Raw genomic sequence first — 17744 nt, forward strand, 5'->3', positions numbered from 1 at the left:
GGAATGCTGAAAGTGCACTGTGTGAATATAAAAAGAGGATGACAATGAGACATACATTACAAAATGGCTCTGTAGCTAAAACAACTTAAACATCCACAATAACACCAGTCCAAAGTGGTTTGAAAAAAGTGATATACTGTACATGTACACATACACATGGGGGTCGAGTCGATACTTAAGTGAATGGTCTATTTGACGGAGGAAATGTCTTTTGAAAAGCTGAAACCACATAGTGTAAAGTGATCTTCCGGAAATTCTTATGACAAGCAGAACATGACACTAACACTGGTACATGGACAGGTAGCACAGTGACAAAACATGGAAGAAAAAGCCAACAAATTTCAGTAAAGCTGAAGAAGATTCAGACAGCCTCTACTTGAAATGCCTGACTCCCTTAGAGACAGTTAATTTTTTAATGAAATGATTACGTTTTACATGGAGCACCATTTTACAACCAAAATCACAATAAGAAATCTCCCTGAATTCCTACTATGTCTTCTATTATAAAATGCAAGCTTCAACAGCGACAGAAAACATTTAGTTTGGACCCAAGTTGAATTGTTGTCAAAGATTGTTTTAAAATGTGGTTGAGGCTCTTGGTTTCTTCCATGTTCTACAATACCACCCTGTTAACTCCACATTATGTCAAATGCTTGACGCCATTAAAGACAATCAAAAGCATTATTGGTGATGTCTGTCACATCAAAGCACTCACCCCGATTTCACCATATCCACAAAATCATCAAAAATGTCGGACCTTTGGGTCGTGCAACAAAAGTTAAGACAAGCATGAAATAGCTCAGTAAAATGTATTTTCATTCTACAGTACTGCCAAAAAGTTGGACAACCACAAACCTCCAACTTTAACCATCCCTCCGAAAATAATTTTAAAAAACATAATGTTTGCACAAGTGTTCAATACCTACAAGAAATGTCAGGAAAAAGTCTAAGGACAAAAATAAAGAAACTTGAACAGCTGAGAAATGTCTACCACACTTTGTAGTGGTTGAGCATACATGTACCTGATCCCAAAATCATCACATCACAAAAGAAGTCTCAAAATGGGTAAAAAGGTTAATATGACAGTTAATGCTGTTTTCAAACAGCAAACACACTTTATGAAAATTGCATAGCTAATCAAATTCTTAGACTTAGCAGCTGAAAAAGGCAGATTTGGGGCTGTTTATAACTACACTACCATTGAGCTTCCTCATTTTCATTTTTTTCTTCAACTTTGAAAGAGTAGCACAGATTTTTTTTAAGCCAAGTACTGCAAGCACACCAACATGTCTCTTAGTTCATGAGATACACACTACACATCACATGATCAATACAAAAATCACAGCACTACTTAGGATCCTAAATTAGATTATTTGAAATTGGCACAGGACTTGTTATCCAGGTTATTAAGCTTTATCCTGGCAGTGGGGACAACTAGTACATGCATGTCTCTCATGTTCAGTGGTAATGAATACAGAGCAACCTGAAGTTTTGAGATACCTTCACCTGCTCTGCATCAGTTGTGTTTTGTGTACTAGATCTGTATGAGGTTTTCACTAGCACAATTCAATGGTTTACTGATAACAATCAGGCTTCCTCGTCCACTGCCCCCCCAAACAAATCTGTTTATTTGATAGTTGCAAGTAAAGCGGAACTGGCTGAGAGTCAGTTTGCACATGTACTGTATTTCATCCCAACTGCCGCACTCTGATTGGTTTAACATCTTTGAATCAGGATTTTTAGAGTCTAAAATCTTTGTTGCAACAAGTGAGTCAAATTTAGCCGTTTAAAAAATTTTAGATGAGCACATCAGTGAAAGTTGGCTACATTCTACATCTCCCCTGCACCAAAGAGATTATATGTCTTGAGCAGTGCTTTGACAGGCGGGAAGCTATGCCTATAGAAACTGGGGTTAATAGGTTGAGAATGATCAGCAGCTGATACGCACCCGCCTTCATCGTCTGACTCACGCCCCTTCAATTTGTTCAAGAGTCTGGTGCTACTGCGACGAACCGATGCCCGGAGCTTGGAAAGAGACCCGCTACGTTTCAGGCCGTTCTCGCTCTGAAGTTATTTGGAGGGGGAATTTAACAAATGAACAAGGATAAAAAAAACAAGAAGACACATTCCATCCAAAAAGGAAACTAAAGAAAAAGAGAGGCCAGACTAAGTCGGTTATTCCAGCTAAAACTGAAAGCAGAAATGAGAGTCATTACGGTGACAGTAAAGTGAACTGAAATGAAGGTGATATAATTTTAGCATGAAAGAAATGTGCAGGGTACAATTAACATGCAAAGCAAGCTAGAGTAGAAACAGAATTATTTCTCACAATCTGAACACAATGATAATTGAATGATAATGAAACTTGCAGGGTTTGTGGTCAGATTAGTGCACTATTTGTTAATGATGCATTCAGACTTGTACCATCTCAACTCATGTGCACACTCCAAAACAGTTCTTTCGGAAGTTTCCTCCAATGCTCTGTAAGGTTCTTTTTTTGAATGCAAAACGATAAAAACTTTCCTGCAAAACTACTTCTAATTTATTTACAAACAGCATGACCGATGCAGACTTATGCAAATGATAAGGACCACATTGTTGAAATGCATAGGAATTTTAAAAACACTAAGATCTTAATATTATAGATGATGCCATCCACGTCAGTCTGTGTAATACACCTGGAGTCGAAGCGCCTCCTCACTGGCAAAGAAATACTGGCGGGAAGTTTTTCAGCCGGCTCCTCCAACTGCACGGCACACAAGCACATGCAAAGACTGAAGTCTTCAAAGAGAGACTGGTAGTGTGTCCCCAGCGTGTCCAACGGCAGATGTGTATAAACCTGTGTGTGCACATGGTACATTCTGACCAAAGGACTGCATTGCTTTATAAAAATCTCTCTGGGTGGCAGGCAATGCTAGCGGCCCTCTTACATGTACATCATGTTCAGTACATATTGTGTCTCTGCTCACGGACTGAAGCTGATGACAGTCCTGACTGGTACAGTAATGTACGAGAGCACATGTACAATGTATGTCTGCACCATAACAATGCACATAGAAAAACCCTCTTTGCAAGAGACGACAATCGCTAAAATCATTTGAATTTCTGACTAGTCTTAGTACTGGACTTGTTTTGGGGTAACATGGAGGTTACTGTACATGTACATGTGCATGTACCGAATCTACATGTACATAGATACGGATGTCCAGTCTAATGACGTTTGGGGGCACTTGTATTGAAGATAGACAACCCCAGATCAGTCCAAAAACCAATTGAACCCTGGTTATTTCTCACTGTACCCCAGAATGCAGATCCAAATGAGTAGTTTTAGTTTACATACATGTACATTTACATATACCGGTATATGAAAAAAAGACCTCAATGATATTTAATCCATTTCAAGTTCTCGTTTCTATTCTTAACAAAAAAAGAATTTGAATGTCCCATTGTTTCAGATATTTCAAGCAAACATTAAAAGACTCTACATTACCAGTACACACACATGAGTGCCACAATGTACATGTACAAATACAATATGCCAACATTATACATGTACATGTACAAGGATTTATGTGAAAACAATGGAAAATCAATGAAGGATTCTAATGATGTCAATGAGGGCATGTAGTGACGGTGATCACGGTGACTGTACAGGTGATCACAATAATGCATGTCCTACATTATTCAAAGAGCTGTAACTTATGAATAATATGAGGTTGGTAAAAGAACGAAAACTCTCCAATTTTACAAAGAAATGCGCTTCGGCCATTTTCATATGCTTTTTCAGGTGAATGAATCATTTCTATTAATGCAACATGGTACGTACACCTGTATGCATCTCAAAACTGGCCATGACATCATTTGGTTCTGGTGATTACATGTAAATAACTCCAGGACATGTTCGTGTACACACACGTATTCTTAAATGATGTGGAAATGCTTTCGACTTTCATACATCAGTAAGAGTTCTGGCTGCAACCAAATTCTGAAATTCCTTGGCTGCAGCTCAAACTAACACCTACATGTATTCTTATGGAAATTTCTAATAGCTACATGCATGTACAGCCATGTCCAACGGAATGTGCAGTATTTGACTCTGATAAAGTACATGTACGTACATGGCCTGTAATAACGTGTATATGTACATGTACATGATAGCCAAAGATGAATGTGTATAATTATGTACTCTACACATTTTCTGATCAGCTTTTTGCACTCATCTGCCTTCCTTTACAAACATGAATGTGTGATTCATCAAAGCAAGACATAGGTTCACATATACGATACAAATCTAAACATATTTTTATACATTTATGAGGACAAACTATAATTAACTATTATATTGAACAAAAGCAACCTTGATAAATGGACAATAACTGTGTGACTGGGTGAGCCTCCAGGAGACGTGGTTACATGTACATTGTATGCTCAAGCATAACATGCAGGGCACTTTCATGCATGCATGCATGAAATCTTCATTTTCTTCCTGTCTGCTTCCTGCAACCACTTTGAATCTTTTTTATTCAAGTGGCTTTGAAATTCTCAGAAAAGACTTGGCTGAACGGCAACATGTACGTACATCCCTTGAAAATTCAGACAGGAGACCAAAGTGGATTGTTTCCATACCTCCACATGCTATGCATGCAAAATGCCATCGGAAATTTTGGTGGCTTTTGTCTAACAAAATACAACCTTCATGTACAGCTGTACATGACTGAGAAATCATATTTGCATGCCATATGAAAATTATACCTTACGTGTAAGAGTGTTAAAGTGTCACTTCTCATTCAAAGTGTCGCCTGGAAAATGCATCTCTGTTATCAGCAACATGCATCCTGTACATACATGTACGTATACCGTGGTCAAAAGAACGACAGAACTACTAAGGTGCCTCCACAAATTTTAAACATGCTCACTTCTAAGACATCAACATTTCCTGGGTTTTTTTTTTTTTTTTTCAATTTTGAATCCTTCATCAAACTCCAATGTAAGAAATGGCAATCAAATTATTAGAAGTGACAGAATCCCGTTCGCCTACTATTGTAATTTCAAATCTCTAGCAGAGATCACTGTGTTCTCATCTGTGGAAGCACCTTGAGGCCATTTCAATTACTCTGCTATGGAATTCAGATTGCACGACAAGTCCGACAGACACAGGCCCAAATAACATATTATGCATTTGTATCCATTCCAACGTGCATACATTATGCTAACTCACTCACAACAGTCATATCTAATAATAGAAAGTCTTGTAGAATCGGCGCTGAAAAAAAAAATCAGAGATGGTACATGTACAGTGAACATGGATTTCTGTACAACATAAAAACAAAGGCAGGGTCAAAAAGATTAGTAAACAAATGCTGAATATTTCATTCTTCTACAAATTTCATTCATTTGAAAGGTATTTACAACACAAAACAGCCAGAAACAAAAAAGAATAATACATGTACCTGTAAGTATACACGAGACAGAAGCAGACAAATCAAAATGCTTGACTGTGTTTCTATGGCCATTGGTGAATTGTCAGAAGACTGATTGGAAATAAAATTCTGAGGTTGAGAGGAACCTACACGTCTGGCTCCACAGACCCGTGGCTTGCATACAGTGCACATTAACAGTGTACATGTCTTGACGAAAATAATCAGCCTCTTACAAACAAACATAAGTAAAACAAAGACGCTAGATGGAAAAAACAAACGCAACAAAACATAAAACAGGAACAAAAACAACACAGAATATTTAAAACTGGTACGCAGGTACAATGAGGAAAAATGCTCTGTGCATACAATTTGTTAAATATTGAAAATACAGAATTTGGTACATTGTAAATGAAATTGTAACTTGAACAAAAAAAGAAACGGTCAGGCAAGAGAACCCTTAATCAGGAATATCAAGTGCATAATATCAATGAATTAGTTCCAAATGTATACTTTTTTGAGTTAAAATTATACTTTGATGTACATGTGATGTAGGGGAAAGTTTTATCTTGCAAGGTAATTATTACAATTGAGTTGAGAACTTATTTTAAATGGTGTTAGATTTGAATACTAGAAAGAATTCCTCATTGCTGAAAAGTAAATATTAAACAGGAAAAGAATGAATGTGTTAGAATTTCTGTGATGTACGACTGACGATGATCACTGTTTGTTAAGTTCTTTGCTGTGAGGATGTGCATCATAAAATGTAAAAAACAATGGAAACAAATTCCATATAATCTGAACTATTCTGCACACTGGAATCATGTCTACAAAGGATATTTTGGAATAATATACAAAAATATAAATAAGTGTATAAAATTTCATTTGTACAATAACCCTTACTCAAAGCACCTCACAAGTTAATCAAAAGTCATCTAGTCAATTCAGAGACTATTTGACTAAACTGTGACAAAGGCATTTCTATATTGTTCATCTCCTGTTACTGGTAACCTGACCAGAGATGTGACTTGTAATTAACATGTGATTAACTCGAGTACAATTCTGTATCTGCTATAAACACTTCTCCTGAAACATTGCAAAATAGATTACCGAGGTGAAACCGGATGATTCTATAAAAGAACAAATTATTAATAAAAGAAGGGAGCAAAATATAAGAAACAGGACACAGTCTGAATGGCAAGGAATATCCACATGAAAACTGTTAGTGGTAAATGTACTGAGGTATGTTTGACCAGCAATGGCATTATGAACATATCAAAATGATACCAAGCTTCTTGTTTTAATATCAACGCTCTGATTTTATTCGATGGAACTTGGAGAGAATAAAAGAATCACTTGAGCTTAAATGGTGCTCTTTCAATGTGGGCTTTCTTCAATAGGCTCTAAAGCTATGTCTCATAGATGATTAGAGTTTGACTTGAGAAATGCATGAATTTGGATGAAATCCCTACGGTAGTTGTGAGTCACCACTTATCTTTGGTTTTAGTTATGTAAGTCTTAGATTTACTGCTCAATCAGACTATGGTGACATTCAGGCTGTGTTCAAGTGTGTTACTCTCCATAACCATGGGTGTATGAAAACTGTGTGTGCATTACGCCAGGATCATACCACATAAATGGAAAGAATGGTATTTACCTTTCTGTCATCTTGAAATAACCACATGCGTGAGTATTGCAAAGCGGAGGCAGCTAGTCAAACTGACCTACACCAAGGGACCAGTAATTCCCACTATTTTCCCGAAATAAACCATATTGTCTTTGTTTTACTACACCTCATAAATATTCAAACAGAAATCTTGCGTTACTTGTACTCACAGACGCCATTGATGGTTTCTCAGTTGCTAAATTTCCATGTAATGATAGTGGAGTGCAGATGTGCATAAAAACAGGGCTTCATAATCTGGTGCTGACATACGTTTTGGATCTTTACTGTAATATTTATTAGGATACAACTCCAGATAGGCTGGTTCCGTAAAGATTACATGACACAGACTACATATTTACGCAGCGGGTTCCAGAGGGATTCGTTGATGCTACCAGAAAAAACTACCGCATGGCAGCAAGGTGGATACTCACCGCTATGATGTCACCTGGTCGCATATCATTTCTACTTCCCTGACACGAGGTGGGATTGGCCAATGACGCGCTCCAATTTGCTCATGAATATTTATAAGGTGTAGTAAACAGTAATCCCAGCTCAAGCAAGAATTTAGTCTTGCTCACTTACGTTTTACACATGTACTCCTGTCATTTGTGCACTCAGGAGTATGAGTAACACACTCAAACACAGCCTACATTTTCAGACATATTGCATATTTCAAAATACCACCACAATTTACTTTCACTTTGTGACAGGTAGCACAATGACTCCCTACATGTACATTATGTACATATCATACAAGAACTGCAAATCTTCGGCAGAATGTGTTTTAACTTGCCTACTGAAATTGGTTGAAGACAACACAATGAAAGGAAATAACTCAGTCAACCTCATATTTTAAAAATAAAATAGTGTAAGCTTATAGCTGCTAGTTGATTACGTGGAAAGTTGAAATTTGGCAGATGTGTTACATGTAAAGGAACTTCTAGCTCACATACATGTATGTGAAACATGGAAAGGTGGTTTACATGTACCGGTATGTTTAAGCTGCATGAAATGAATGTTATCAATGGAAAAAAAGGGAAAAAGGGCTTAGCACAATCAACAAATGACAAGTTGCTATACTTCCATCCCCAACCTTTCCTAAATAGAAACAAGTGTTTTTTTAACAGGGATCAAAATTCCCAGAAAGATGTTTGATAAAATTGGACTCAGAGTAACAATTTTTCAATACATGTACATGTACTTGAATTTAAAGAGTTTCTCTGATGTTAAGAGCCTTTCCATAAAATGTAGGACTCTTCATCAGTAAGTGGCTCAGGAGTTGCTTACAGTACTTACTGATAATGTTACCTTTGAAAGTGTTTTTACGACTGAAACCCAAGTGCGTATCAAATGTCTGAATTTCCCATTCCAGGAGTGTTGAGCCCTAACAAGGATGTGGAAAGCAAAGCATACCATATGCATGGATACATTAAAACAGAAGCAGCAGTTGTGTTAGCAGCATTTAAGTGTACTTGTATTAGCAGAGGAATTACAGGGAATTTGGAGAAATGTATAAACCAAACATGCCAAAAGGTTTCTAAATACCTGTATACACACAGGAGTTATTGACAAGTTAGTAATGGTAAAGTACTGATACAAGGAGGGCACAGTTTTTCTAGACGAACATACTGTCCTCAATACATGTCTGCATCTTCAAATGACTTTCTTTTACACATTTCTTGGACAAAAGTGATAGAATTAAGTTTTTTTGCCATTAGTCTGTGCTCATTTCAACTGGTCATCCCTGAAACCTGTTGCAGAAAAACACATTTTTCATCATCTTGTCACTTGCCCTCATAATGCCGCTGGTAACTGTGGAGGTGAACACCAATTTGAAATGCTTATCGTTGGTCATTTGCAACACACTCATGTACACTGGAACATGTACAAGTTAGTTTTCAAACTGGCATACATGTAGGGTTATGGATTACCAACTGAGTCTGTCAACAGGAATGTCATCTTTCAAAATTCCAACACTGTTAGTTTTCATGGCAAGCCATTTTTAGAAAGAAAGGATGTTTTAACCCTGCTGCTGTAATAACATTCACAAAAAATGTTGTCCACTTTACTGCAGCCCACAGACATACAGTACATGTTTTGTCGGGTACATGTATGGCACTGGTATCAGTAAGACAGATTTTTCCAGAAAGAAATAATCCAACTTTACAGCTTTCAAATGAACTTTAAACCCCTGTACCTCAACCCCTGCAAGTTTCTCTATACAAATTTGTATCAAATCTGCACGCCTAAACTACATTGGAAGCAAAGCTTTGCACACAAAGAGCCAAAACAAAAGGTGACAGACAGCAACCAAAGTGAAAACAATAACATTTGATGTGGTTTGAGAATGCTAAAACACACATTAGCTAAGGTGAAAGATGTCTTTAATGTGCCAAACTAAATCAGCTGACGCATGAGTGCCACCACCGCTTAAACTCACAACAAAACAATCACCAAGACAAGACAAACACTGCACACTCAGATGTTCCTATTCAATTTTGGAAGCGTTTGTTCAGGCTAAATCCTGGAACTCCTTTTCATGTCACCACATTTGGTAGGCATTTGCAGCAGGTTTTTATTTGTTAAAAATTTTAACCCTAAAATATCAACATTTTGGGGTTTCCACTTCAGCTCTTTCTAGGACTTGCAGGTAATTAAAAGCCTTAATGCTAATAAAATTTCTTTTCTCTTGACATTTTGTTTTCTTGTAAATGGTTCAATAATCAATGCAACAGTTTGTTAATGGGAATCTACCAGAAAAAGGTAAACCACAAAAGAAATCTCATCTGTTAATAAAACATGAAGGATGTCTCTATTGTTTGGATTTATCGTTAGTTTTAACAGATAAAGATCACTGTTGTACTAAATTTTCCTCTTGTGAAATAGTACCACTTAATGTAGTTCTCTAAAATCAACTCAACTTAAATACTGATAGTTGTCAGATGTAAACAGAGATAGGATGAATGTGCCATTGTATTACAGATGTTTGCTGTTATTTTAATGAATAGAACCATGATTAATCATGCTCTAAATGTTCCAATTAAATACATGTATTACAGAATTTTTAGTGGTGAAAATATTTAAAATTTTTAATACCTTGTTAAATTTAGCTTGCTTGAACTACGTGTAGCAACAGTTCTTTATGAGACAGTTCTTTATGAGACTTTTAAACTGTTGTTAAGTCTTGCATTTAAACAGAATTTAACTAGAATTCTTGTAAGTCAAATTGTGCTCACAGGAAAAGAAAATCCCAACGTGCAGACAGCTGCTCAATAGCCCCAGACTGTAGCCATTACTCCAGAAACATGCTTTACATGTATCAACAGCAAACCCAGCTCCAACACTAACTGGACAATACCCACCAATCAGAGAACCAAGCACCTTTTATGCCCAAATGGGAACACCGCTAACACATAATTCCGACAAAACCCCAAACAATGTTTTTTTGGGTTTGCTTGTGCTCTGTGAGAGAACAGTGGCCAGCATGGTCAAACAAATACCACAGTACTTACCCCACTCCAAACAGCTCCAATACTCACTTCTTCTGTCCCATCATGCTTCTCATACGAGACGCTGTCTGTACTCTCTCGTCGGGAGCCAGGGCCACTGCCACCCCGCCTATGATCATGCTTACGGTTAGCTTCATGGCGTGGGACATCAGTAGAGAGGTCTTTGTTGAGAAGCTCTCTTACCCTAGATTCTTTCACGGCATCGGCTGCCTGCTAGACATCAAAAATCATTGAGGAATGATAAATTTGGATATCAAGGCTTCAGAAAAAACTCTGACACCTGAATCATTCCCTGTTTATTATTTTCAATTTCTAAAGATAATTGCACATCCTGGCAGGAAAAGATGAAGGCTTTTATAAAAGCGCCTGCTTCTGCTGCCAGGAGCAAACTACTTTTAAGATTGATGGCATGGGCCTTGTTTTCAAATCTGCAAAATTATCTCGACTGTCCAGTATGTGTACATTTACATGCACAAAGCTCCCCCTTTTTCAGATTTTATGAGTACAAATAGGGACACTGAATGTATGTGTATGTGCTGTCTTTGGCACTGGTAAGAGGGGACAATTTCCGTTTTGGGGAAATTTTGGACTGAGTCACGGTGACAAAAATTTATTTCTAAAAGGAATTTCTCCCCATAATAGCTATCAGTCACCAGCATGTGTGATTTAGGGTAGAATGTATAGGATCCATGTGTGTATAAATATCTCTGAACCAAATGCCAAGATACATGCGTAGAACGTGTTAGGTGAGGATGCAGGTGATAAGTATTTTTCTTCGTCCAAAAGCCAACACAGCCAGAAAACAACCTCAAATAAAACCTTACAAGCAATGTGTACTCTATAAATCCTAGTTTTTCCATGTGACTTTGATGAGTGCAAATTCTTGGACCAAATCTTTTGTCACATTTCCTGAGAACCACCCTTAACCTACTGCAAACGTCGCATGACTCACATTTTTCCGTGACCTCATGGCACATTCTTCAAGAATTTCGGCTGCTTCGTATTTGCCTTGTCGTCTGTAGAGGGCGCCAAGGTTCTTGAGAGTTGTTGTCACTGTGGGACTACTACTACAATATGAACAACAAAATTACGTTCATTCAGCACGGGGAATTTGCAAGCATTTTGCCGTTACTAGCACTTGAACATGTGGGAAGCAGATTTCACAGGCACGTTTTTCCCAGAAAAGTTCATTTTTATAACAACATTTTAATAAATGGCAAACAGTTTTTTTCATCAATTTTAGACACCAGTACAAGTGCTGGCACATACATGTACACTACGAGAACCTGGTTAGAACTTCTACCACCCAATTGTTAGATTTTTGGATCAAATATCCAAGAGATAGAATACAATCATTTGCATAAACGAATGGTCTTGAAATACCCTGATTTTGCACTTTAGGCTTAGTTATTAACCTGAGTGTATTTTACCAACTACCAGACTTCAGATATCAGAATCCAACTGAATCTAATACTAGCTAAAATAAAAATGTTTTAATGGAACTGAATTTTGGACCCTGTGTAACTTTGGGAAAAAATATAATTTTTGGTCCGACAAAATTTCTTGGATTTGACTTCCCACGGTAAAACCAATTTTTTTCCCCCAAGGACAAAGTTCCAGATACAACCCAAAAGGAATGCCAGGCTTGCAGTTTCTGCCTGTAGCAGGGAAGAGCATGATCACGCTGGACAACGTGGCCCAGAGCTAGGACCAGATTGGTCAGTCCCTAGTAGTCCACGTTATCCCCATGGAATGTTGTCCACCATCCACTTTTGAAGAAAGAAAGAAGGACCTGCTAAGGCCTACCCCCATTTGACATTGTATAAGTTTCACTGACTTTATAGTACCTTGCATCAATTGACACTTGTTCTTTGTGTGGATATTTCAGTGGTTTGCGCTGTTATAGTTGCTTCACCCGAATACTCTAGACATATCCAAATTGCAACCATTCGTTGAGATTTTTCCTTTTCTTTCAGTTTGAGACTTCATAGAGCTGTTTTCCGTCTTTTTATTTGTTGTTGCGCATGTCGTTTCAGTTCATCTGTGTTTCTTTTTCACCACTGAATCACTACAAGCTGAATACCGGTCGTTGATCTCTGTAGTTTGTTGTTCTGTTCATGACACTGTGTGTATGATCTCTGTGATGTACTTGCTTGACTAATAACAATACTTGTGTCCCAGGAGAAACGAGGACCAACTTAATTATCGCTATGTACCGGTACCGGTATGTATGCTATGCATGCCTAAAGCACACCCACTGTAGCATTTCCTCTCCATGGTAATACATCACAAAAATCAATATTCATTAGATGCTAACATGTCATGACGATACGTTCATGTTTATAATACCGGACTGGATTCGCAGGGAAAATGGGTACAAAAACTGTGTTTTTATTAACACAAAACGTGTACTGCAATGGAGATATTGATATGTGCCACTTTTATTAGACTTGACTCTTCTGAATAGGATTCAATACGAGAAAAGTTAGCATCGTTGGGAGTTGGTCTTTAAGCATCAAGGGTGTTTACGAGACATCAACACAGTTCTGGACAGAAGGTACCCACCTGTCAACTTTGGCTGCTTTATGCCACCCACCATATTCACCATAGGGAGCATTGTCTTTGAACTTGCCCTGTGACCAGGATGCAGATTAAAAAGTAGAATAACATCAGATCACTAAATAAAAACTGGCTACTTCTATTGGAAAAAGGGAAATTTCATCTACATACAGTACAATGCAAGTTTCCAACTTCTTTTATAAAAAACCTCTTAATGGATTTCTGTAAGCCACCCGATGAACCACATAAACCACACAGAATAAAATCAACCAAAAGGCATATCCAGTTGTTCTACATGTTCCGTGAACATCTTGAAACTGACATTGCAATAAAAGACACGGTTTTGATTTCTGTAATAACAGACATGTCCATGTAGCTTGGTTGTACATAAACTCCATTTTTGTACCTCACTCTTGGTACGTTTCATGCTCATTTGTGGATGAGAAGTGAGGGTATTAAGGTGGAAAACAGCACAACCCGATTAAGTACCCTGATCCTACCAGTCAAACGGAGTCTGCAACCAAGTCTGTTGTCATTTATGGTTGAGGAGTGAGGGTATTAAGGTAGAAAACAGCACAACCCAATTAAGTACCCTCATCCTACAAGTTAAACGGAGTCTGCAACCAAGTCTGTTGTCCTGAGCTAGGTCTACATGTAAGTCTTCACCTATTGGAAATACAAGCATGCAGGGTCAAACTGACAAGAGACATACAGTAGTTGTAACTCTGGAGCCATATTGTACCTTCTCCTGTCTCTCTTCAGCCTGCATCCATATTGGTTTGATATCTTTATCATCCGTCCCTCCAAACTCTCTCTCATGTGCTCTTGTCAGGACTTGCTTGTACAAAGTCTCAGCTGCCTTGTATTTGCCTTGTTTCAGGTAGGCAGACGCCAAGTTGTTTTTGGTCTTGGCAACGTTGGGGTCATCAGGTCCAAGCTTGGTTTCGTAGATTTCGAGGGCTCGTTTGTAATACCATTCGACCTAAACAAACAAATATGCATATTTTGGTTTTAGCTTTCTGAAAATTTAATAAAATCTCACCGAATTTATAGCAAGTTGAAAATTCACTAAGTCACAATACTGTAACTTTTTAAATCAGGAGACTACAGCAAAAGGAATACAGTAATAACTACCTGCAAAAGATTTGTTAAAAAGATTTATTAGTGTACCGGTATTTCATAGGCACATACTTCATTCTGTTGCCATAAACGTTACTAAGACAGGGAGATTTGTCAGGATCCTTGGTTAACTGAGGTTTGATGTGTTTTGCTGCACAACGGAACACACATATTTTTGTCAGATTTTTTATTTGGAAAAAATCATTTACTCAATCTCATTCAATACATGAAGAGCTGAAATATACATTTTATTGAATATCGAGAAAACCTACCCACTGTCCCAAAACACAAATCAGAGAAGATTAACTCCTAATGTACTTCTTCCCAAATTCATCTCAAGGCTCTCCAATATTTACCCCTAGATCACTGATGATCTTGCAAGCAAGCCTCTGCTCACTTGACCCGATGCCTAATGTTAACCTACCTTCTGCCAATCCAACATTTAACCTTTCATCTCTTGTAACTTCTTAATCAATCCTCGAATATTTAACAACTCAACTTTCACCTCCATCATCTTAGCTTGATGCCTGACCCAAACCTACCTCCTCATATTTGCCTTGGTTCTGACACAGTAGGGCTAGATTGTTCAGTTGCTTAGCAACATCTGGATGACCGGTTCCCAGCACCTAGGTCAAATAAGAGAGAAAAAAACTAAGGTGATAAGTATTGATTGTGCATGAAGAAAGGGATTCCCATGGGTCAACAGATGGCAAGACTAACTGAATTTACTCCCCTGCTGGAGATGGTCCATACAGCACTGTTGTAATGTGACGTTTCGCTTCAAAGTAGAACTGAAAGGGCAGACTGGTTACACTATGAGTTATTTCACTTTTCACTGCAGTTGCTATAGATCTAGAGGATTTTCAGTCAGGTCATTTTTGCTGGTCAGCGTTCAATCTACACAGATGTGTACAGAAATGGGCATGCCTTCAAAGCCTCTCAATAATCTGGCGTACATAAAACTGTCAATAAAAGTACTAAGATTTGAGAATGCATGTGCAGCCATGGACACAGTATACTCCTGAAATGCCTTTGTCAGTCATGTAACATCACATGAAAAACCTCCTTTTGACTTTAATAACTTTTGATCTCCCATGCATGAAACCACATACTGCTATCCTCTTATTACCATGAAGAAATGGTTCTCATTAGCATCTGATATGCACAAACATAGAAACATTCAGGCATCCACATGGCTGTTTGGTTCTACAAAGTCTAGAAATAGTGAAAACTGAAGCATTCAAGCTTCATCTGCAAGATTTGACTAACCTTTTCTCGAATTTCCAAGGCTCTCTTACAGAGAGGTTCAGCTTCCTTGTACTTGGCTCTCTTGCCATAGAGAACAGCCAGGTTGTTTAATGTAGCTGCAACCTACCGGTATCAAAAATCAATACATCAATATTTTCTGTTTTTTTCAACGTAAAGAAATATTTGTAATGGCGGAGTTTTTCGCTGTATGTTAGCAATAAAACGGATACCAAAAACCCGGATTGTTTTGCCAGTACCAGATATGTACCTGCACACGTATGCTTCATTCATGTCCTTTTTTCTAAACAGAAATAATGTCAAGTACACATACAGTATACACAAAATTTACACACAAAACTAAATTTCCACCTCAAAAGACAAATTCTTTCATATTTTTGGTCTTTTTCAATACATGAAAGAAACATGGTGTATATACAGCACTGGATGGGGAAAAACCTACATGTATTTGTAAAAAGAACTATCACCAATACGTACTGAAATTCAGCTCAAGGAGCTTAGCTAAGAATTTAAAAACTCTAATATGGTTTAATGGGATTGGGCATGAGATAGTCATTGAGTGGGCAGAGCAGTTTATTGGGGTATACATTTGTAGACACGTAACTGGGATGGATGTACATGTACTTACCGCTGGATGATCTGGTCCTAGTGTCTTCTCTCTGATGGCAAGGGCGTCATGTAATAGATTGCCTGCCTCCTTGTACTTATTCTGATCTCTGTAATGAAGAGTTGGTATACTTGAATGAAGAAAAACCCATAAAATATTCAGCAGAGGGGTTGTAACAATGGCAGCAGTAAAATACCGAGTTCTTTCCAAAATGGCTACAGTATGGTGATTCTTGCATTTTTTAGTTTTGAGAAGCGCAATAAGGTAGCAAATGTCAAATACACGTACATGCAATGAAATAATCCAGAATTTTGTGCCCCAAAATTGGTCTGAAATCGCACCTCTAAGCTTGTTCTCCAAGCCTGATGTTTACCTTTATCGCTAGATGTCAAAACATAATGATAATTGCTAAAACTACTGTACCATTGGCTTTTGCAAGATACTTTCAGGATGAGAATTTTTCTTCGCTGCGGTAATGTGTAACACATTATACTCTCTCAACATGTATGTACAACCCATGTCAAAAATCATTCTATAACGTTAACAGTTTCTTTCAGGGAAAGGGTGTTCTTTTGGTTTGCTCCCTCAATGTACTTCTGCATACATGTACATGTAATAACAAATTCGTATGCATGCTGCAGCAGCCCCCTGACACTTGGCCCTTTCCTTTGCCTCTCCAACCTACAGAACTGCACAGTACCTGTAGACCAGGGCCAGAATATTCAGCATGGTGGCCACATCAGGATGGTCATGACCTGACGTCTTCTCTAGATCCTCTAGGGCTTGTTTGCACAGAGGAACAGCAACCTCATAACGTCCCTGGGATGCGTACTGTATGACAAGGTTATGCAGAGTACGTAGTCTAGCAGGGATCTCATAGCCACCTGCAGCAGCGGCTGCAGCACCTGGACTGGCTTGCTGCTGAGGATATTGATCTGAAATATCACCAAAAATGTCAAGTAAATATTTACCAGAAATGACCAGAAACATTGACGGGAAAACTATGATTATCCCATTCTAAATTCAAGTATTCCATATGAACAGATAGAATACCAGTACATTTACTGGTATACATGTACATGTGCAAGAGAATAGTAAAGTTACAAATGACATCCTTCGTTGTGACAATGACTGACCACTACATCTCATGTAATGTATGCACTACTTCCCAAATACTTAACTATACAGGTACTAGCAAATTAAACTAATGGTAGAATGCAACTGTACAGTGCCGATGTACAATGTACATCTATCGGTATGTGTGCACTTTCATGCGTAAACGCTTCATCTCTAGTTGCATGTCCGACACCATAAGATCACTGATGGTTTGACTAATACATGTAATCCTCTTGACTGTAAATTGAATTCCTTTGAGGGTCCCCAGTCCTGCCTTGAGACACATGACACACTGTGGGTTAATGGGATTTGTCTCCTTGCCAATGAATCTCATGTTCATAGTCATTAACTATGCAGCCAGCAATTACATGGGGAGTGTACATGTACATACATGTATGTATATGTACATGTAATGTTTCAACGAAAATTTTTATCCTCAATCCATTCATTAGCCATTATTTGTATCTTGAAAGTCACTGTGTTAT

The 17744-nt window shown here is 38.0% G+C and overlaps 1 protein-coding gene across 18 annotated transcripts in view; it reads right to left on the reverse strand.

Annotated features, from left to right (window-relative positions):
* LOC110988507 (kinesin light chain-like) overlaps positions 1 to 17744 on the reverse strand; it is a 52201-nt gene that overhangs the window by 14672 nt on the left and 19785 nt on the right. For 5 of the 18 annotated variants that reach the window (XR_015424250.1, XM_022252102.2, XM_022252085.2 and 2 more), the window contains exons 5-14: positions 16844 to 17078; positions 16165 to 16252; positions 15540 to 15641; positions 14813 to 14896; positions 13894 to 14133; positions 13158 to 13225; positions 11545 to 11659; positions 10596 to 10805; positions 1949 to 2064; positions 716 to 757 (exon numbers count right to left, since the gene is read on the reverse strand). Coding sequence is in view for 16 of the 18 variants with exons in the window: in XM_022252102.2 (XP_022107794.2) it covers positions 716 to 757; positions 1949 to 2064; positions 10596 to 10805; positions 11545 to 11659; positions 13158 to 13225; positions 13894 to 14133; positions 14813 to 14896; positions 15540 to 15641; positions 16165 to 16252; positions 16844 to 17078 (1300 nt within the window). In the remaining 2 variants the exon portion in view is untranslated. The remainder of the gene's footprint in view (positions 1 to 715; positions 758 to 1948; positions 2065 to 10595; positions 10806 to 11544; positions 11660 to 13157; positions 13226 to 13893; positions 14134 to 14812; positions 14897 to 15539; positions 15642 to 16164; positions 16253 to 16843; positions 17079 to 17744) is intronic. The other 13 variants (XR_015424270.1, XM_022252164.2, XM_022252174.2 and 10 more) reach the window with 9 other exon arrangements.

This window comes from Acanthaster planci, linkage group LG01 (assembly GCF_054643075.1).
Source record: "Acanthaster planci isolate LZ-2023a linkage group LG01, COTS_SCS, whole genome shotgun sequence".
NCBI classification, from domain to species: Eukaryota; Metazoa; Echinodermata; class Asteroidea; order Valvatida; family Acanthasteridae; genus Acanthaster; species Acanthaster planci.